Source organism: Mytilus galloprovincialis, chromosome 14 (assembly GCF_965363235.1).
Source record: "Mytilus galloprovincialis chromosome 14, xbMytGall1.hap1.1, whole genome shotgun sequence".
Taxonomy (NCBI): Eukaryota; Metazoa; Mollusca; class Bivalvia; order Mytilida; family Mytilidae; genus Mytilus; species Mytilus galloprovincialis.
This window is the reverse complement of record NC_134851.1, coordinates 17230866-17255125: the sequence shown is the minus strand read 5'-3', so window position 1 is coordinate 17255125 and position 24260 is coordinate 17230866. Positions and strand designations below refer to the sequence as shown.

The window sequence follows — 24260 nt, the reverse complement described above, 5'->3', positions numbered from 1 at the left end:
TGGTTAAACACGTTGGTTAAACATGTTGGTTAAACATGTTGGTTAAACACGTTGGTTGGATAGGCTCAATTAAAAATAGCGAAAAAAAACCTGGATCCCATATGAAACACATGAAACGGAAACATGCATTGGTTGGTTAAACACGTTGGTTGGTTAAACACATTGGTTAAACACGTTGGTTAAACATGTTGGTTAAACATGTTGATTGGTTCAACACGTTGGTTGGTAAAACACGTTGGATAGGCTCAATTAAAACAAGCGGGAAAAAAATCTTGGATCCCGTATTAAACACATGAAACGGAAACATGCATTGATTGATTGATTGATTGATTGATTGATTGATTGGTTGGTTGGTTAAACACGTTGGTTGGTTACTTAAACACGTTGGTTAAACATGTTGCTTAAACACGTTGATTGGTTAAACACGTTGGAAAGGGTCAATTAAAACAAGCGAAAAAAAGAGACCTTGGATCCAGTATTAAACACATGAACGGAAACGTGCATTGATTGATTGATTGATTGATTGATTGATTGATTGATTGATTGATTGATTGATTGATTGATTGATTGATTGATTGATTGATTGATTGATTGATTGATTCATTCATTCATTCATTGATTGGAATTCAAACACACATAAAACTGTTGAAATAGTGCCAAAAACACATAATTTGATGACCTTGACCTTTGACCTTGTGACCTTCGTCAAGGTCATTGCTCCACAAGGTCATTGCAAAAGACCGTATGGGTCAAGGACCTTTTGTTTAAGAGTTTTGCCTAAAAATGGCTTTTAAAAACCATCAATGGGAGTTATGTCCCTTACATGATGGTAAAATCAATATAGTCATAATGTAAAAAAGTTGCCCCTTGAAGTACCAAGCATTTTTCACTGCTTAAATTTTCTGTATCTATAACCGTTCAATAGTTATAGGGAAATGAAAAACTTTTGAAAATCTAAAATATGACCTTGACCTTTGACCTTGACCTATATTTTCAAGTTTTGGTCCAATGAACTCGAATCTGAAGACCCGCAGTCTTTACGACTTACGGTTCATGAGATTTATATGCATATCGAAAATTAAAATATTCAAGGGGAAATAACTCCTATAATGAGTCACCGGATCGCTTCGGTTAAAATTATTTGAACTTGTATCATTTGGCAAGGAACATTTAAAAAAAAACCATTTGCCGCTAAGTCTTATAGTTTATGAGATATAGCGATAACAGTGTTTTTTGTAATTGGGGAGATAACTCCTATAAAGTAAATAGTACACTTCGGTGCCCCTAATACAAGATAGCTTTTATTAACCCGATACTTGATACCAAAGATCATTTTGATATCTTGCGTACTTTCATCACCGATTAACTTTGAAAAACGGCGGAAGAAAAAGAATAATAATTAAACTGTCAATTGTTCTTGAACAATTGAGAGGTCTTTCCTTTTGTAATGTAAAATACATGTTCAAATAGACGTAGAATGTATTGAAAAGCTTTAAAACACACTGAAAAACCTTTAAATAAGGTTAAAAACACCAAATTCGCTATATGGGACATGACCTTGACCTTTGACCTTTTGACCTTTGTCAAGGTCATTAGTCCCCAATGTCATTGCCGAAGACCCCATGGGTCTAGGACCTTTGGTTATATAGTAAAAGATGATTTTGTCTTTCCAGAAACCTAAAACAGGTGTTATGCCCCTTAAAAAAAGGTCAAATCTCTTCGGTCAAAATGTAACAAAGTTGTGCCGTAATGACCCAAACATTTTCCACTATTTAAAACTTCTGTAAGTATAATGGTTTCTGAGATTATCCCATAACAAGGTGTTAGGTCAAAGGTCAAGGTCAACATACAAATTTGACCTTGAGGTATTTTTCAAAGATACATAAATTGATGATGATTGGTGAAGATCCTAGGTGTCTACGACTTACGGTTTCTGAGTTTTGGTGGTCAACCGACACCGGTTAATTTTCATAGGGGCATAACCCTACCAATGAGTCGTTGAATCTTTTCGATCCAAATGTAACGAAGAACCAGGGTCTGGTCCTGAACAAATTTCACCCTTTGTTTTTTTTCTACCTAATACGGTTACGGTGTTGGAACGATAACAAGGTTTTTGGGTTTCGGAGGGATTACTCCGAACCGACAAATATTTCGACTCACAGGGTGAGTTCCGGATAGGTATTCATTACACCGATACAAAGTGTGAACATGAAAGCGACACGTCTTACGGTTACGGAGGCTAACTTCGTCAAAGTTTGGCGGAACAAAAAGAATAATAATAATAATAATAATAATAATAATTAAACTGTCAATTGTTCTTGAACAATTGAGAGGTCTTTCCTTTTGTAATGTAAAATACATGTCCCAATAGACGTAGAATGTATTGAAAAGCTTTAAAACACACTGAAAATCCTTTAAATAAGGTTAAAAACACTAAATTCGCTATATGGGACATGACCTTGACCTTTGACCTTTTGACCTTTGTCAAGGTCATTAGTCCCCAATGTTATTGCCGAAGACCCCATGGGTCTAGGACCTTTGGTTATAAAGTAAAAGCTGATTTTGTCTTTCCAGAAACCTAAAACAGGTGTTATGCCCCTTAAGAAAATGTCAAATCTCTTCGGTTAAAATGTAACAAAGTTGCGCCATAATGACCCAAACATTTTCCACTATTTAAAACTTTTGTAAGTATAATAGTTGCCGAGATTATCCCATAACAAGGTGGTAGGTCAAAGGTCAAGGTCAACATACACATTTGACCTTGAGTTATTTTTCAAAGATACATGAAATGATGATGAATGGTGAAGATCCTAGGTGTCTACGACTTACGGTTTCTGAGTTTTGGTGGTCAACCGACACCGGTTAATTTTCATAGGGGCATAACCCTACCAATGAGTCGTTGAATCTTTTCGATCCAAATGTAACGAAGAACCGGGGTCTGGTCCTGAACAAATTTCAACCTTTGTTTTTTCTCTACCTTTTACGGTTACGGTGTTGGAATGATAACAAGGTTTTTTGGTTTCGGAGGGATAACTCCGAACCGACAAAATTTTTCGACTAACAGGGTGAGTTCCGGATAGGTATTCATGACACGAATACAAAGTGTGAATATAAAAGCGACACGTCTTACGGTTACGGAGGCTAACTTCGTCAAAGTTTGGCGGAAAAAGAATAATAATAATAATAATAATAATAATAATAATAATAATAATAATAATAAACAGAAGAAATACAGTAAGGTCTTTCCCTTTTGTAAAAGGAAAGACCTTAATAATCAGAAGAAATACAGTAAGGTCTTTCCCTTTAGTAAAAGGAAAGACCTTAATAAACAAACGAAATACAGTAAGGTCTTTCCATTTAAGAAAGGAAAGACCTTAATTATACCGACAACATTACGATACTACAATCGAACATTATTACATTCCGCGGAAGTTCAACAATAGTTAACTGCACGAAGCGGAATGATAGGTACGTTTTATACCACTAAACAAAGAAATACAATTATCATAGATTTTATAAAGAACGCTAATATTGATTATTCACAGTTAACGTAAAACTTGGTATTACATTTGCATGGCAAAATCAAATTGTCAACTTGATGATCATCGAAACAAAAATCCCAACCAGACGACTATTATGTGAAATTGGTTTGGGCTATTAACATAAAATGAAAATTAAGCCACCATTGCTGAATAATGTTACAATGGTCGTTGATTTTATTGTTAACCCATCCACTAGTAACATTGGATCTGATATGAATTTCAGTCATGTGGTAGTAGTGGATATGATATTTTCAATATACTTAGTACTCGGGTGTGCTCCATCTTTATCATCAGGCAACTAACGTCAGACTAAAGAACATTATTGACAGAAATGCACCAATCAAATGCAATCTTTATGTAACAATGTTTTCATTGGCATCAGCCATTTCTTAGGTCATGTCGCCAATAAAACTGAATTTGCGACCGTCAAATACCCAATTGATGGCGGCAATTCTTTAAATTACGGTACTGTTATTCCTCAACTCAATAAATATAAGAAGATGTTGTTATAGTGTTAAGGAGACAAGTCACAACTTGTAAAATGTAAATCATTATAGGTCAAAGTCCGGCCTTCCATACTGAGCCTGGGCTCACACCGAACATCAAGCTATAAAGCTATAAAGGGCCCCAAAAATACATGTAATGTAAAACTATTCAAACAGGAAAACCAACGATCTTATCAATATAAAAAATGAGAAACAAGAAACACTTATGCACCAAATCAACAAACTACAATCATTGAACAACAGGGTCCTGACTTAGGACAGGTGCAATCAAATTCAGCAGGTTTAAACGTTTTAGCGGGCACCAACCTTCACCCTAACCTACATGTAAATGTATCAACACCACACAGTAAGACATACTTCAAAGCTAAAAAGATTACACCACTTTCATTGTAAAAATTGTTATCGTCCTTCCCTCCGCCTATATCATCCTGCTCTGTTGCTCCGTAATTCTCGTTTCAAGACTTCAAAACGAGACCAGGCTTTATCAGCGACGTCACAATGTGAGAGGAGAAGTTATCAACGACGTCACAATGCGAGAGGAGACGTTATCAAGCTTGCTTTTGTCAAGCGTAAAACTGTCTTAGGGAGAAAGAAACGACCAATAATAGACCGATAAAAAGATAATCGGGTTTTCTTCGTATAGATATCGTAGAATATCAGCCGCTCGACACAATGTGAAATTTTTTAGCTCGTTCGCTAAGCTCACTCGCCAAAAAGGTTCACATTGTGGCTCGCGGCTGATATTTTACGATATCAATGTGTAGAAAACCCGAAAAAATCTATACTTATCACGTTCTTAAATTAACATTACTGAATGTCCCTCTTTATCTTTATAGAATATTTACTTTGCAGAGATGGTTGATAAGATTCCGCAATTTTGATTGACAGACAACAGTCGCGAGGCATTCCGAAAGTATATTTAATTTCTCAATAAAAAAAATAAAAAAACATTTATGATCGCACGTGCTTTCTTTGACGACGTAACAACAATACATAAAGGAGCTTAATTTAACTCGTAATTTCATGGTTATAACATGTATAAATATGTATTATAAGAATCTGATCCCCCTTTTTGTAATTTCAAAGAGGTGTAAAGGCGTTGAACGGAAACACAAATGTTCTTCGATCAACACTTTTACAGCCGAATAAAATTATAAATAAAAGATGCATTGAAATCTTGAATGATAGGAGTTTTTCAACTTACAGATGTAAGATAAATGTTCTTGATTTCAAAATGAAAATAGAAGGTAGAGATTCATGCTTAACTTTTCGTACAGAGAATTTTCAATGTCAGATATTAGAAACATTTTAAAGACAGTCGAGGATTATTTTTTTACAAGCCAATCATGAATATGACAACCGTTATCCGGTACAGACGAAAAAGTCCCTTCCCTCTAAACAATGAAAAAGAAAAAAAAAAGAAACAGTGGCGAGCATAAAATCGAAAAGCGAACAGGCATTAAAGTAAAAACTTTTTATAAAACTGAATGCCAGTTTTAACAGGTCGAGTTCTTCAACTTTTGTGATTTCAAAGAGGTGTAACTTAATTTTATTACAATTACAAGAGGGCATCGATGACGGGGAGGATTGTCCTGTAAAATACTGCATAAATGTATTTCATCAGCAGTGGTTACGTTCAGCTGAATAATTCTTATGACGGTCGCAATGTAAAAAGAATTATGTAGTGTAGTAAGGGAGATAAGTCAAATTTTTTCAGAAAGTTGTACGAATTGAAAATTTTACCATAAAAATAAAGATTTTTTTTTAATATGATTTTTGTATACAAGTTATCCGTTAGGTTTAATGAGGAGAATTTCACAAAGTAAGAAAACAAATTAAAATTGAATTGATTTTCCTTTAGAATAAGAAACCAAAAGCAAACGCAAATCAATTTTCTTAAGGAAAATAAGATATTAAATTCAATTGAAATCCGTATTGATTTTAACGTTGAAGTAGGGCAGCTGCGAGTAATTGAGATTTTTGTTTCAACTTTAAATAACAATTTCCCACTCGTATTACTGATCTATATTTGTCAATTATTTATAGAAAAACAAGATATTATAGATCTCCTCTATAGATATATTATTACAATGACAGAAACGACATTTTGTATAATTTTCTGTATTTCTGCTGTGATTTGTTTTAAACCTTTAAAATAAATAAGGTTAATAATCAGTATTTGGATTGTCAAATGAAAACTACATAAAAATGTCATTATTTACTATAACACTCTTAATTTCGACAGCTTGTATAAATAGTGTAGAGATGTCATTTATAAAGCTAAACATTTGATAACCAGATGTTGTCACTTGTTGATGTCAATTTCTCATACGGGGTCTTTCTTACCTGATCCTTCATTTTCGCAGGATTAATTCATGTGCAAAATCCCACAAGAACAGCCATTACAGTTATCCTATTAATTATTAGTTATGAATAACACTGATTGTTTTTATAATTAATTCCAGAAAAGCATATGGAAAATAACAAATCACCTCTCGGCCATTATTGTTAAAGTGACAAGCGATCAATACGTAAAGCAGACGACACACATAGCCTGTCAAACACAAACATCGATTTTTCTAAATATTTCCTCTATTTACATAATTCTCTTTTATTTCGCATTTTCATACTAAAAACAATACTCTTACAGTTGGAAGAATGTTATGTTATGTTTTGTTGACAAATTCAGAATTGGGATCCTCAGTTGGGATCGAATAATCTAATCGCCGAAGTAGATATTGTTTAAAGATCAGATATCTAATTACCAAAAGGGCAAACGAATTTGTACAGTTTACATACTGTACCCTATTACCAGCTATTTGTACCATAGATGCAACAGGCAACACATATCAAAATCTACAATGTTTTTACGATTGGAAAATCCATTGCATTACAATGCCAATCGACAGTAGATAATAACATTTACGGTACCTAATTTTCTGCCCATTGTCTCTTCGATGATGCTCGAACCATTTTGAAAATCAAAAGCTTATTGAAAATATGAAGAGCTTGTAAACCAAAAAAGAGTATAGGCAAAGTCGGGCAAGGAACCAGAGCTTTGCGTCTGAAGGATATATTCCTTAATTTTGAAATAATTTCCAAAAGTTTGTAACAGTAAATTGCAATAACACAAAATCCGTATTTTCATGCCAGTACCGAAGTACCAATATGGGCTGGTGATACCCTCGTAAAATGAGTGGTACCATTAACGGTAGACAACAATCTGCTACAGACGATATCAAAAACAATTTTGAATTGCAATCCGGAAGATAGCTTTATTGAGCTGTCGTAAATTTACACATAATATAAGGTAATGTTTATCACACTTTAATTATTATCTTCCTTCAAGTGTGAAAAAGCCCTGCATCCGTGTCAAATACATACTTGGTATGAATTTTGGACATGATTGAAGGTCGTACGGTGACCTATATTTGTTAACATTTTGTCTCTGGTGGAGAGTTGTTTCATGGCAATCATACCATCGTCCTGAATATGAATTAAATATTTGCCACTGGACGTTAAGCAGCCTACAATCAATCAATCAGTTATACCATATCTTCTTATTCTTATGAATAGTAAGGTGATTCGTTTAAATCCAATTTCAACACTATTAATCTAATATACTCAGACCCAAAATCAAATGAAATTAGATATGACCTACAACACACGTAAAAGTTCAAAAGTGTATATTCATTACAAATAAAGAATGCGAAAGAAAATAATAAAAACTATTGTTTTTGGATAAATTTGTAAATGTTTTCGCTTTCAATATAAAGTACACATTTGAAATGAAGTGCATGCCAAAGAAACTAAATAAGAAACTTCAAATATTTGGTTACCTGAATTTTCGTTTAACAAACTGTGTAAAACTTAATAACCTATATAGTGAAGCTTTTATTTTATATAACCTAGTTAGCCGTGTGGTATAGATCGAAGAACTGGATGCAGGCAGTACAGTTTTGACACGATGTCACAAATAATAAGTACTTATAAAAAAGAAGATAAGGTATGATTGCCAAGGAGACAACTGTCCACAAGAGACCAAAATGACACAGACATTAACAACTATAGGTCACTGTATGACCTTCAACAATGAGCAAAGCCCATACCGCAAAGTCAGCTATAAAAGGCCCCGAAATGACAAATGTAAAACAATTCAAACGAAAAAACTAACGGCCGAATCTATGTACTGTCAGTAATTGGCTAATATACATATAATTTTTCAAGTTAAGGTTTGTTCTGAACGGACGGATAAATAAGTACTACGATTTGATATTGTAACTTGAGCGGATTTTATGCAAATATATTGACCTTAGGTCTGTCGTAAAGTTATCACATATCAAGACATACAGACATAATGTATAAAAAAAAACCACACTTCAACCTTTTACGTGTTCCGGTGATTAATATTGTTAAATTCTGTCAGTTATTATTGAGTTCCCTTTTTGAATTTAATTCAGTATTAATTTTTGTTATACCTTTCTTTCAAATAGTTGAACCCATAAGAATAGGTTTTCAAAATCCGAATCTTTTCCTGCTATTCATGCTGTCAGGTTTATTAGATGTAAAAAAAAAATCTTTGCAAATGACACAGAAATTAACAACTATAAGTCACCGCACGGTCTTCATCAATGAGAAAATCCCATACCGTATAGTCAGCTATAAAAGGTTCCCAAATGACAAATGTAAACAATTCAAACGAGGTCAAAACTGACAGTGTAATTTATGTACAATAAGATTTATCTAAAACCGCAACAAACGACAACCACTGATATTACAGGCCCCTGACTTGGGACAGGCACATACATACAGATTGTGGCAAGTATATTTGATGTGAAAAAAACTTACTTTGCTAGGGTTGGGTTTATCCATGGCCGCCGATACTGCAGAGATATCAAATTTTTCACGCACCATCTTAACATATTTATGAAGTTAATAAGCAGGATCTTTACACTGCGGACAACAACATAACGACAGTAAAATTTACCAGAAGTGTCCTTTTACTAGAAGTGTCCTACGGGGGTTTATTTTTTTATTTACAAATTGTTCATATATATACATGTAATTGTAATTTTAAAAACATATCTAAAAGTATGTAGTGATTAATCATTGTTTAAAATAAATGTGCTTATGATCATTTTTGTAACTTTCCGTTTGTTTACTCTTATGTTATTATACATATATGTAATATAAACTATTTTTACATTTTGTACATGTAAAGGACGGTGTGTATTGGAAAACAATAAATGAACAATCTGATACAATGTATGCATGCATGAATTATTCATAGACAATTATATATTTGACCGTTTATTGAGAAATTGCAATAACATTATGTTCTAGGTAATTTAACATGCATGAAACATTTGCCACTGGACGTTAAGCAACTAACAATCAATCAATCTAGGTATTCTACACTATATCGAGGGGTAAAATTCATATACTATATGTAGTATGCCTCATCGAGCCACAGGGACCATTTATTAACGCTTTCAATAACGGTGTAAAACTACAATGTATGACACCAGAGTGGTCCCGTAATGTAGATTTAAACATACATATCAAGGGCGGATTAAGGAGGTTTAAAGTGGCACAATTGTCGAAAGCGGACAATATATATTCTGTCGAGAGATGCACACATTTTTTTTCAGAAAGATTTTAAGTTGTTAAATATCAATTGCAATAATATTTTTTAGATACATGTACAGATAATAGGCAAAAAAATACAAAAACTTTAAGGTAAAAATTGACATTTGAGGGCTGGCTACAAATTGTTTTAAATATTGTCTGACAGTTCTGCCTCTATCATATTATCTATATTATAACGGTTTAACCATGTTTTTGAAAGATCTATTTTTTTTTGTTCATTTAAAAACTCAATGAAAATCGATTTTGTTTAAGATCCTCCATCTGAAAGAGTTTGTTTTATATACAATATTCCTACATGCAGTTAAATCATTATTTTCTATTATATATATGGTGTATATCGAAATAATTGAATATTTTCCGTAGCAAATTGTCTGTTTTAAAGTAATGATTAATAAATCTACAGGGTTAGATCAAGCATATTTTCAAAGGGGGTTGAGGTGCCCAATCCAATACAGGATTAAGGGCTGGGGTGTCCCAATCGAGGATTAAAAGGGGTCTGTTCAACCATATGTCTATATTCAAAAGAATTGATCGTCCAAAAAAAGATGTCTGAGTAGGGTTCCGGGGTATCCCAACACCCGGAACCCTCCCAGACTGATCTATCAATTCAATATTAAACGTACTACATTGGTTAAAAGAAAGAAACTGAACAAGATCTATTGCAATAGCATGTATTCTATATAAAAAAAAACCAACAAGCAGTTGCATAAGCTCTATGACTTATTCAATAGCCGATTTCAATCTTTGTTAAAACATATCCCGTTTTACCACACATAGTTTTGTTTCAAAATAGTTATTTACAATACATTCTAAATATCTTCAAAACAATTTTCTTCTGTTATTGATCACGGATCACGAAAATATAAAAAAAATCTGTAGAAAAAGATCACGATAGCGAAAATGCGCCGATCCCGAAGGACGAAAATAACCCTTCAGGCCCCTCTCCAATGTCAGTCGAAATTCATTTATCTTGTTATCGAGATATAATTCGTACTATCCCCCTTACATGCACACAAGGAGATGTGGTATGATTGCCAATGAGAAAACTATCCAACAAAGTTCAAATGAAGTGGAAATTGTTAACAATTTTGAACTCATCCTTCGCTTAAAACTCTGCATACTCTCCACTTTAACTTAACTAAAAATTTTGCTCTCTCTCTCTACTTAAACCACCGTGTGACTTCATAATCTCTCATCAAATTTCACAAATTTGCACTCCTCGTTCGACCATAATTATGTCTCCGTATTAATCCACTATGGGTATTACATCTATGTTTCGCCTAAAACACTTCATACTCTCCACTTTAACACACTGATACTTTTGTACTAATCCTTCGCTTAAATTTTTTTATATTCTCCTCTGAACTTTAACATGACAAATCTAAACTCTTCCTTCGCTTTTACCACGTCATACTCCTCCAAAACTTTTTACATTTGCACTCCTCCTTTACTTAAACAATTTTCATACAATATTTTCCCAATTCCACCTCCACCTTTCCCAAATCTTACCTCATTGTCGCCAACTAATCCCTTCCCGTTTTCCTCCATCCTCAGTAGACGATATTCATTTGATGTTGTACATACACAATCATAATATTTCCTTTAAATTGAGTTTTGAACTCCTCCTACGAATAAACCACTTCATACTGTACCCTTACACTTGTCAATTGGGCACAGTGAATCCTCGTTCGCTTAAAACACCTCATATATACACTCCATTTAAACGTGACAATTTTACACTCCTCCTTCGTTAATACAACTTTATACTCTTAAACTTTAACTAGACTGACAATTTTGCACGCTTCCTTCACTTAAACCACTTTATACTCCTTTATTTAAACAACTTTTACTCAATATTTTCCCGATTCCACCTCACCCTTTCCTAAATCTTATCTCGTTATCGCCATCTAATCTCTCACAGTTTTCCTCCATTCTCAGCAGACGATACTCATGCCTGTATTGAATATTTGTTTGTGTATGTCCTTTATTTTTCATTTGTTCTGCTTTCGCTTAAAACACCTCATATGTTAATCTCTCTTTAAAATTGACAATTTTGTACTCATCCTTCGACAGAATCACATTACACTCTCCCCTTAAAGTTGCAAATTCTGCTCTCTTCCTCCGCCTAAACCACCTTATACTCTTTCCTCACATTTGACAAAGTGTTCTCCTACATTGCTTAACCGACTCCATACTCTACCCTCAAACTTGATAATGTTACGCTCCTCTTTCGTTAATACAACTTCATACTCTTTTAACTTTAACTACACTTACAGTTTTGCACTCTATATTTGTTTTATATACTTCAAACTATACCCTTGCACTCCGCCTTCATTTAAACAACTTTTATTCAATATTTTCCCTATTCCACCTCCCCTTGTCCAAATCTTACCTCGTTATCGCCATCTAATCCCTTCCCGTTTTCTTCCATCCTCAGCAGACGACATTCATGTCAAGTTGTTATACTTACATAATAATAATATCCCCTTTAAATTAATTTTTGAACTCCTCCTTCGAATAAACCACTTCATACTATACCCTTTACTAGACCGACAATTTTGCACTCTTCTGTTACTTTAAATATTTCAAACAATATCTCCCTTCACTTAAACAACTTTCACTCAATATTTTTCCAATTCTACCTCCCCCTTTCCCAAATCTTACCTCGTTATCGCCATCTAATCCCTTCCCGTTTTCCTCCATCCTCAGCAGACGATACTCATGCCTGTATTGAATATTTGTTTGTTTATGTCCTTTATTTTTCATTTGTTCTGCAACTTTTTATTCAAAATCAATAAATCCATAAAACATAACATAACATGCACATGTTTACTTATCGTAAAGTAATCGAGTCTTTTGTAACGCCGATTTTGATCAATGACTTAGGTGGCTTAATAGCAGGTGTTTAATGCTATCAGATGCTACACTAGTTTAACACCGATACATCGAAACAAAGACGAGAATCAAATCTGATTTGTTAAAATTAATTACATTTCCTTTAATTATTTGACCATTACATATATTTAATCAATCCCTGGAGTGTAAAATCGGGTTTTACGTAGAGAAAAATCTCGTTATTCATGATAGAAATCAATCAGATTTCACAAGTTTAAGATTTTTACGAACGTCAATCAGTCATTTCTAAATGATAAAACAATGGCGTTCACAAATCTTGAAATAACTACTGAAGCACTAAATTTCCATATTACACGCATGTCATTTTTTAAAAGATCTAGCATATTAACATGCAAAAATGTTTAATTAATTCTAGTATACCGACTTCAAGTTTTAATGAACCATACAATAAACGACCCAATTCTAGTGTACAAAGTTCAATCTTACGCTAATTGAAGTCCGTCCTTTTGCACGACGGCACCATAATATAGAACCCAGATACATTAATCGTAGTCTGGTCCTTCTACATCTGTACAACAATAAAGACCCAAGGAACATTAATTATAATCCGGTCCTTTTGCACCACGGCGCAGTAATAAAGTGCTCAGCTACGTAAATCGTGGTCCGGCCCTTTTGCACATGCAGCAGTACAATATCAAAGTGCTCAATCACGTAAATCAAATTATTATAGTCCTTTCGCACACCGGTACATGGTATTACTCAATTGAAGTATAGTGGTCCTATTGCAAACTATTTAACAATTTGTCTACCGCACACATCTTTGCCTAAATTTAGTTCAAGATTATATATGTCATATCATAACTATTATTTCTTTTTAATTAAGCTTTTTATACATGGAAAGGTATTATAACTGCACAAGATTACATTTATTGGTGCATAATGATATGAATATTAGTTGCAATATCTATAAATCTTTAGTCAATACATAGAAATATCATACATGTAATTTTCTTTATCTATGTTATATATTCAAAGGTGTGACAAGGTCTTCCGTTTAAGGTCTAAAATGAAATTAGCACACATACTTATTCCCTCATTTGTCGAATTGATAGAAATATATCATACATGTATATTTTTTTAGTCTATGTAATATTCAAAGGCGTGACAAGGTCTTCCGTTTAAGGTCTAAAATGAAATTAGCACACATACTTGTTCCCTCATTTGTCGAATTGATAGAAATATATCCTACATGATTATTATTTTAGTCTATGTAATATTCAAAGTCGTGACAAGGTCTTCCGTTTACGGTCTAAAGTGAAGTAAGCACACAAACTTGTTTCCTCGTTAGTCGAATTGAAGATTACGCATATTTTCCATTAAACTTAATTGAACCACAAAAAGGAATATGTAGTGTTTCATGCTTGATTTCAAATTTCAAATTACACCATTTCTATTCACGCAAGAAGTGACATTTAATGGAAATTAACTTCTTAATATTAACTTTTGTCCGATTATTTCAATTTTGTAGGAAGTCTGTTAATGCAAACAGTTCAACACGAAAATGATGTCACTACGGTATTAAAAAGATGAGCCTCGAATTCGTTTTCGTTTTCGTTGTTGTCATTGTTTTTTCGTATACCAGTCAACAAACTCGAGTCAGCAATTACCACATTATGTCTATGCTGATGACACATATATTTTGTTCTTTATTCCAAGATTTGTATCTTCTGACATGTACTGCATGGTCGCATCAACACTATTCGATATAAGTCCTTAACCAATTAAACCAGAAGAATTACAATCATTAATCGACGCCATTAAAAATACAAAATGAATTTCAGTTTCAACTTTCATCCACTCTTCTGATATTATCTTTATCGCCGCTTATTTCATACATGTACATGTATATTCACATTGGAGCCGCTTATTTCATACATGTATATTCACATTTGAGCCACTTATTTCATACATGTATATTCACATTTGAGCCGCCTACAACCTTTGTAAACAATGCAATTGTAGTATGCCCTCCCTTTCTTGATGTAAACGCAAAATATATGGACATTTCTATCATAAGAATTCTACGATAATAACTATGGCACAAATCAGAATATTCTATAGGCGGCAAATTTTAATTCTAACACTGATATAGTAAAATATTAAGAAATCAAGTTGACAGTTTTTGAATTATTATGAATTTGCAGTACTTAAAGAAACTGATATAAACAGCCAAAACACAATACAAATTAAGCAAATACAATGATATAAACAGCCAAAAACACAATACAAATTAAGCAAATACAATGCATATTCCGTTTCTGGTAAATATAGAAATCCGGGATATTGATATTTCTTCAATTCCTTCGTTTAATAACTATTTTTCCCATTCTAAAGGATTAAGTTAGATTAGGAAAACAAATGTCATGACTACTAAACAGCGCAATCACCAGGAATATTATCGGCCTTTACAGGAAAAAGACAAATGTCGAAACTAAGAAGTAGAGAAGACGGATTAACTAAAACGTATCGCCGGACTAGCTCGGCCATCGCAAACAAAGTAGAAGGCAACAATTCCATGACGATGGAACAGTTAAATCATAAAAAATCATTCTTGGCCGATTAAAAAATACCCGTTTTTAAATCATTTTTGTCAAGTCAAATATTCAACAACTAACAGTGGCTTTCCAGAAAACACAAAAAAAAAAAAAAAAAAAAATTGAATTGAACAGGCTCATTGCGACTGTGCCAAATTTCTAATTGCAGTTGGTGGATCTCATTTGCACTATGAAGCTATATATTCCATTTCCAAAAAAAAAAAAATAATAAAATCGCCGTTTTATAGTTACAAAAATAACGAGTGAATTTCTTTCATTGTAAGTTTTATTTCCCACAAAAAGACTCGTATAAAAAAATTGTAACCGACGTTTCCTCCAAAGTTATTAGTATTTGAAAAAGTTCATTTAAAAACATGTATTTCTGAAACTCATTTATGTATAAATATCACATTTCCGCATGACAGTTATTCAGTCTGTAACAAACAGTAACAAACGCGCATCTGGCGTATATACTAAATTAAGTCCTGGTATCTATGATGAGTTTACAAAATGTATTTACAACCAGTGGCTGGGTCGATGCCACTGCTGGTGGAGATTTATTTCCCCGAGGGTATCACAAGCCCAGTAGTCAGCAATTTTTGTGCTGAAATGAATTGTCCTTGATATGGTTATATTTATAAATTTACTGTTTACAAATTTTTGAATTTTTTGAAAAACTAAGGCTTTTCTACCTCAGGCATAGATAACATTAGCTGTATTTGGCAAAACTTTAAGGAATTGTGGTCCTCAATGCTCTTCAACTTCGTACTTTATTTGGCCTTTTTAACTTTTTTGGATTTGAGCGTCACTGATGAGTCTCTTGTAGACGAAACGCGCGTCTGGCGTATATACTAAATTTAGTCCTGGTATCTATGATGAGTTTATTGACATAATGCCACAAAGAAGAATCAGACACACACCCCTTTATGATGTAGTTAAACACTGTAAATATTCGGTATTTTTACCTTGATAATTTTAATTCTTTTGAAAATCCAGCTTCCTTAATACAAGTTACAATGTATGTCACAGAGACTTTACAAACAGGTTCAATAGTTTATCCTTTGCATGTTTGCAGAAACAAACGTATATGATGCATATATTTTTTTAAAACCCATATTGATCACATGCAGATTTAGGATCTGGAATTCGATTAAATTTTTAAGAACGATTAAGGTAAAACTATCGACATGCACAGCGATATTTACCCTACACCTACAAGGTATTGTCTAAGAGACAAACCATTAAACCTTCAGACTTTATCAAGTAAATAAAACTCCTTGACAACGAGAATATTCTGTGATAAAGTGTTTGTTGATTTTTAGATAATCATGATTAGCATTAGAGGAAAACAATTAATGATAATAATATTCTATCATAAATTAATTACATATACACCACCACGTATACCTTTATTTACCGCATGACTGTGTTGTCTCTTGGTAGCATGTTTGCCTCACGAGCTCGAGGGTGTGGGTACTTGACCAGGCCATCATTTTTTTTTTAGAAAATTTTTATGCAAATGTGACATTTATGAATAATAGCAAAGAACCTCTTTTTCATCGGAGGCTGCAATTTTACGTGGAACCATTCACCATTCCACACCATACAAATAAAGATACAATTATTATTGCTACTGAGTGTATGGTAATGTCGGTGACGGATAAACGCCATTGTAACGCATAATAACGGCAGATAACAAATAGAATAATACTAAAACAATACCCGAACAGTGTTTTTCTTACTACTCCAAAAAAAAAAAAAAAAGAAAAATGTTAAGAAAATCTAAATCTTAGATGATGTTATTCGCGTGGTATTGATACTCCATGAAACGACTTTGCAACAAAAACAAATAGGGTTGTCCTTCTTTGTCAGTAGATTTATATACCGAAGGTTCATTCATTTATACAAAAACAGCTACAGAAAGATGAGTTTCATTTGACAGTTATTTATACATTTGTAAAAAAGAATTAATAAGTAAAATTCACAGTTTCAGTATTCAGTACAATATGACAAATGTTTCTATTTACACATAACAATTTAGAAATAAGATGGCAAATTTTCAAAGTGCATTTAGTCAATGAAATCGAACGATTAATGAATAATGAAAAATGATTAATGATTAATGATTAGTGATTAGTGATTAATGAATAATGATTAATGATTAATGAATAATGATTAATGATTAATGATTAAGAATCAGCTGCTCTGTTCACGAAAATTGGAAGAAACAACAAAAATTGAATACTCGTAAGTCATGATCATTTCATTATTAATTGAGATAGATTTAGAAATAAAGGTTCGATTGTTTGTGATAGCAATTTTTACATTCTATATTGAGACCTGTGCAATCAAACAATGAAACGACTCAAACGTACGCGTATGTATTAGTGTTAATAACCTCAATATTGTTTTCTCCAAATAATTAAAAAGAAAAAAGAAACAAAAGAGGAAACATGTTTGATCTCTAATTAGAGTTGTTCGTTCAACAGAGAAGTCTCAACCAATTCAGACTTAAGAAAGAAATTTGGAGGCATGTTGGATTAAATATTCAAAGCTTCATGTAAGTCCCAATACAGATAATCTTTACAAAGAGAATTTTAAGACAGCTTTTAATTTTATAGGGAAAAGACATTCTAATAGTGGTTTCGCATATTGTACCTTTAATACAAATACTCTTCCATGTAACTCTACATCAGCAAATGACTTGTCCTACATCATTTGTAAGTTTAAGATCCCTTAAAAATTCTTTGTATTTCTATTTTTCTCTAAGTTTTGAACATCAATACCTACTGCAAACAGAGAATACCATTGCTGTAAAACATTTGAGTTTGGAATTGTGATTGAGAACAAATCACAACTGTCTGCAATTGGTTTACCATCTAGTATACATAAACATTAATTTTTTTTAATTAATCTATTTGTTATTCTATATATTCCTATAAAAACTTGAATTATTCCAAGATTGAATCACAGAATAAAACGTTGTCACAGCTTCTTGTACATTAATAAGATTACTCATTACTTTTTCTTTTCTTTTTCCGTAAAATTTCAATCCACAAGGAAAAAAATCCAATAAGTTATGTTCCAATATATGATGCTAAATGAAGGAAGATTCCATATTTCGTACCGACTTACATGTTAATAAAAACCATTTTACACGAGGATAGACATGACAAGATATATTTAGAAAATCCCATGTAATCCATTTCTGCTTCTTTAGATAGAAACTTAATCCTTCCATTCACTTACTTACATTGGTATTTCAGTACAAGATAAATTACACAATGTTGAAGTGCATCTCTTAAAATGCATATTAACTACATTTGTTACAATGTAAGCTTAACATATATTCTATTTATATATAGATTCTCGCGGACGTGCAGTGTATTTTGTATCTAATCGAATGTACTTTTTATCTACAGCATTACGGTTATAAAGTTTATATAATCTTAACCGGGTTTAAAATTTATATACATCTTATCCATAGGCGGATCCAGGGGGCCCGGGGGGCCCGCCCCCCTTTAGTGGGAAAAACTTGGTTGATTATATCGGTAATCATTGAAGCATGACTGGAGCGCCCCCCTTAGATCAGTCAGCGGGCCCTCCTTAGGAAAAGTTCTGGATCCGCGACTGTTATCCAAACAAATCTACAGTTCATATGCCGGCATCTCAACAAATGAACATTAAAATTGGACTTTTCTAAAAACAAAACAGGTTTTAGAAATGGCGGCACATTTTGACAGTGAGATATTCCCTATTGTAGTCTTGGTATACTTGTCTTTCAAATGACATATTTTGCTTAAAAATCAGATGTATTTTTTATTTCCTTACAAATTAGTCTTCCTAATTATCAAATCTATTATTGATATGAAATTCAAATAGTTCTTAACTCAGATATTTTGCAAAATTATCATTCATGTAAAGTTTTCAATTAAATAAATTAAACTTCCAAACTTTAAAGAATTTCACCTTACCTCTTTGGCATTCTTCATCTTGTAAAATAAAAACTTTTTATTTATAAATCATCAAAAACCGTTATCTACATTTATCACATTAACATACTTTAGAGGTGGATGTGTTTTTGAAAGATATTTGGAAAGATCATTAATACCATCGAACGTTTCATAGATGATTAGGTATGTTAGCATAACCCACTCGATTTTTCAAAGTAACAGTGTAAGAAGTTAAACATTAATTGTCATGCATTGTCTGACGTGGTATTTTTCAAGCTTCCTTCACACTTCTAATTGTTACAAAAATCACGATCGTTTTGTCAGTAGTTCAAGTTTTCTTGCAAGCTTGCAAATAATTGTTAATTTTAAGGCACATTAATTGATGCTTTAAAGAATCATGTTCAATACTTATTATGTATTAATCTGCGTGAATGCCCCGGCATCATACATCGAAACTGTGAAGGAACCGCAGAACGATTTATTTTGGGGCTGAAATCCAGCATTATTTTACAGAAAAATACATTGCAGTTTTCTGACTTTGTAAACAGCAGAAAAACTTACTGATGGAATCGTAAGAGGTTCATCTTTATCGGAGGCTGTAATTTTACGTGAAAAAAGGAGAAATGTCAATAATTCACACCATACAAATGAAGATACAATAATTATTGCTACTGAGTGTATGGTAATGTCAGTGACGGATCAACGCCATTGTAACGCATAATTCTAATAACGGCAGATAACAAATAGAATAATAATAAAACAATAGCAAAACAGTGTTTTTCTTACTACTCCAAAAAAGAAAAATGTCAAGAAAATCTAAATCTTAAATGATGTTATTCGCGTGATATTGATACTCTATGAAACGACTTTGCAACAAAAAACAAATAGGGTTGTCCTTCTTTGTCAATAGATTTATATACCGAAAGTCCAAAAGCAGCTATAAAAGATGAGTTTGATTAAAGGCTAAAACTTGGTCTTCTAGTAGAATTAAGATGAAAGTGTATTATTTGACAGTTATTCATACATTTGTAAAAAAGAATTATTAAGTAAAATTTATAGTTTCAATATTCAGTACAATGTGACAAATGTTTCTATTTAAACATAACAATTCAGAAATAAGATGGCAAATTTTCCAAGTGCATTTAGTCAATGAAATCGAACGATTAATGAATAATGATTAATGATTAATGAATAATGATTAATGAATAATGATAAATGATTAATGAATTATGATTAATGAATGATGATTAATGATTAGTGATTAAGAATCAGCTGCTCTGTTCACGAAAATTGAAAAAGCAACAAAAATTGAACACTCGTAAGTCATGATGATTTCAATATTAATTGAGATAGATTTAGGAATAAAGGTTCGATTTTTTGTGATAGGAATTTTTACATTCTGTACTAACTCTGTGCATTCAAACAATGAAACGACTCAAACATACAGTACGCGTATATATTAGTGTTAATAACCTCAGTATTGTTTTCTCCAAATAAATAAAAACAAAATAAAACAAAAGAGGAAATATGTTTGATCTCTTATAGATTTGTTCGTTTAACAGAGAAGTCTCAACCAATTCAGACTTAAGAAAGAAATTTGGAGGAATGTTTGATTAAATATTCAAAGCTTCATGTAAGTCCCAAATACAGGTAATCTTTACAAAGAGAATTTTAAGACGGCGTATAATTTTATAGGGAAAAGTCATTCTAATAGTGTTTTTGCATATTGTACCTTTAATACAAATACTCTTCCATGTAACTCTACATCAGCAATGACTTGTCTTACAACATTTGTAAGTTTAAGATCCCCAAAAAAAAATTTGTATTCTATTTTTCTTTAAGTTTTGAACATGTTTAACTTACTAGATGCAAACAGAGAATACCCTTTCTGTAATACATTTGAATTTGGAATTGTGATTGGGAACAAAACACAACTGTCTGCAATTGGTTTACCATTTAGTATACATGAACATTGATTTTTTTTAATTAATCTGTTTGTTATTCTTTATATTCCTATAAAAACTTCAATTATTTTCAAGATTAAAGATATCACAGAATAAAACGTTGTCACGGCTTCTTGTTCATTAATAAGATTACTCATTAATTTTTCTTTTCTTTTTCCGTAAAATTTCAATCCACAATGAAAAAAAATCCTAGAAGTTATATTCCAATATATGATGCTAAATGAAGGAAGATTCCATAATCCGTACTGACTTACATGTTAATAAAAACCATTTTACACGAAGATTAATCATGACAATATATTTTTAGAAAATCCCATATTATCCATTCCTGCTTCTTTATATAGAAACGTAATCCTTCTATTCACTTAGTTAGACTGCTGTAATATTGTATTTCAGTACAAGATATCTCAAACAATGTTGAAGTGCATCTCTTAAAACGCATATTAACTACATTTGTTACGATGTAAGCTTAACATATATTCTATTTATATATAGATTCTCGCGGACGTGCAGTGTATTTTGTATCTAATCGAATGTACTTTCTATCTACAGCATTACGGTTATAAAGATTATATAATCTTAACCGGGTTTACAATTTATATGCATCTTATCCGAACAAATCAACAGTTCATATGCCGGCATCTCAACAAATGAACATTCAAATTGGACTTTTCTAAAAACAAAACAGGTTTTAGAAATGGCGGCACATATTGACAATGAGATATTCCCTATTGTAGTCTTGGTATACTTGTCATTCAATTGACATATGTTGCTTAAAAATCAGATGTATTTTTTATTTCCTTACGAAGGATTCTTCCTAATTATCAAATCTATTATTGATATGAAATTCAAATAGTTCTTAACCCAGGTATTTTGCAAAATTCTTGTTCATGTAAAGTTATCAATCAAATAAATTAAACTTCCAAGCTTTACAGAATTTCACCTTACCTCATTGGGATTCTTCATCTTGTAAAATAAAAACCTTTTATTTATAAATCAGCAAAAACCGTTATCTACATTTATTACATTAACATACTTTAGAGGTGGATGTGTTTTTGAAAGATATTTGGAAAGATCATTAATACCATCGAACGTTTCATAGATGATTAGATATGTTAGCATAACCCACTCGATTTTTCAAAGTAACAGTGTAAGAAGTTAAACATTAATTGTCATGCATTATCTGACGTAGGTATTTTTCAAGCTTCCTTCACACTTCTAATTGTTACAAAAATCACGATCGTTTTATCAGTAGTTCAAGTTTTCTTGCAAGCTTACAACTATTTGTTAATTTTAAGGCACATTAAGTTGTACCTAACACTACAGGGAGATAACTCTGTAAAATCAGCTAAACGTTTTAATTACGTTGTGTTGTTAAGATAATATTAAGCTTCTCAATGATCAAAATTAGTGTTAAACTTTGTCAAACTGCTATATTACAAGTGTATTTTTTCTGATAAATTGTTTGGGTCAAATATTTTGAAATTTTTATATTTTTGTCAAAGGGTCAATGTAAATACTTTTTCAAAATTTTATTAAACAAGCCAAATTAATTTTAGTGAAGGTGTTGGGTATCACCTTAATTGATGCTCTAAAGAATCATGTTCAATACGTATTATGCATTTAATCTGTGTGAATGCCCCGGCAGGATACATCGAAACTGTGAAGGAACCACAGAACGATTTATTTTGGGGCTAAAATCTAGCATTATTTACAGGAAAATACATTGCAGTTTTCTGACTTTGTAAACAGCAGAAAAACTTACTGGTAGAATCGTAGTATTGTTGGTGGGAATATAATAACGTTCGTCGTGGTTTTTCTCTCACTTTTGTTTTTGAATATTTCAATAATATTTGAAAGGACATCGTTTTATCCTTAGTGTGTAGATTATGATATATTGTTAGGATGTGGTTACACAATACGAAACAGGGGCACAAAAAGTTGGTGTTTGTTTATGTGTTACCTTTTTGTTTTCTCGTTATTTTTTTTGTACATAAATAAGCCGTTAGTTTTCTCGTTTGCATTGTTTTACTTTTCATTCGGGGCCTTTTATAGATGACTATGCGATATAGGCTTTGATCATTGTTGAAGACCATACGATGACCTATAGTTGTTAATTTTCGTGTCATTTTGGGCTCTTGTGGACAGATGTCTCATTTGCAATCATACTGGATCTTCTTTTTTTTATGTTTACACTTGTTTCTTTTGCCTATAGAAATTGCCTACATGTTTCGTACTTATAACTGATATTGATTTGATATATTTTATATTAGTGAAGCATGTGATTGTACTTATAACTGATAGTGATCTGATATATTTTATATTAGTGAAGCATGTGATTTGTACTTATAACTGATAGTGATCTGATATATTTTATATTAGTAAAGCATGTGATTTGTAATTCCAATCATGTTTTTGAACGGGTTACTAAGTGTACAACAAGGCAAGAGGGACGTTAAGCCAAAGCTTAATACTAACACCCTATCTGAAAACTAAAAAAATGTAGGAGAATACTGATTTACCATTTTTTAGTTCTTTTTAAATTTTCAGGTTTTATTACATTTGTTTTTGCTGTTTATGAAGATAAAGAAAAATGAGGCAGTGATGGAGGTGTACATGTACTTAATTCACGTTACAGAATCCTTAGTCTGGAACCCTGTCTCACTGCTCCACAGTACTGACGCGAACAGGAAGTTGGGCCAGGATGTCAGGCTAAAAAAACTGATGTTAATTGACATAAAAGTGTGACTATTATTAAAATACAACCAATTTACATAATACACATTAAAACATATTATAATGTATTTTAGTTTGATGATCGTGTTGTAAATAAGTTAAGTACTTATTTTTAGATGCAGTTAGAAAGAAAATCGATAATGAAATATTAAATCATCATTATACACTATACTTAAGACAATACAACAGGAGATGTGGAGGTAACCAACGTCAATGGACCAAAGTCAACATCCTTTACAGTTTTAAAAATAAAGATCGTATTGGTTCTTCATGGTTTATCATTTTATCATGTTTGTATTAACCGTCTTTGTTATAATATTATAATTTTAGGGTATTTTTCCTAGGAACTAAAAGAGGGACGAAAGATACCAAAGGGATAGTCAAACTCATAAATATAAAACAAACTGACAACGCCATGGCTAAAACAATGGCAAACAAACAACAGCACACACGACACAAC

The 24260-nt window shown here is 32.2% G+C and overlaps 1 protein-coding gene across 15 annotated transcripts in view; it reads right to left on the bottom strand.

Moving 5' to 3' along the window:
- The window catches only part of LOC143058804 (dipeptidyl peptidase 4-like), a 219021-nt gene that overhangs the window by 51800 nt on the left and 142961 nt on the right, over window positions 1-24260 (bottom strand). For 2 of the 15 annotated variants that reach the window (XM_076232266.1, XM_076232268.1), the window contains exon 1: window positions 12090-12140. The exons of 9 other annotated variants lie outside the window; for them this stretch is intronic. In XM_076232266.1, the coding sequence (XP_076088381.1) occupies window positions 12090-12128 (39 nt within the window). In that variant the 5' untranslated portion in view covers window positions 12129-12140. Of the gene's footprint in view, window positions 1-6394; window positions 6557-8896; window positions 9009-12089; window positions 12141-24260 lie in introns of those variants that run through there. 4 more of the 15 variants (XM_076232260.1, XM_076232263.1, XM_076232269.1 and 1 more) reach the window with 3 other exon arrangements.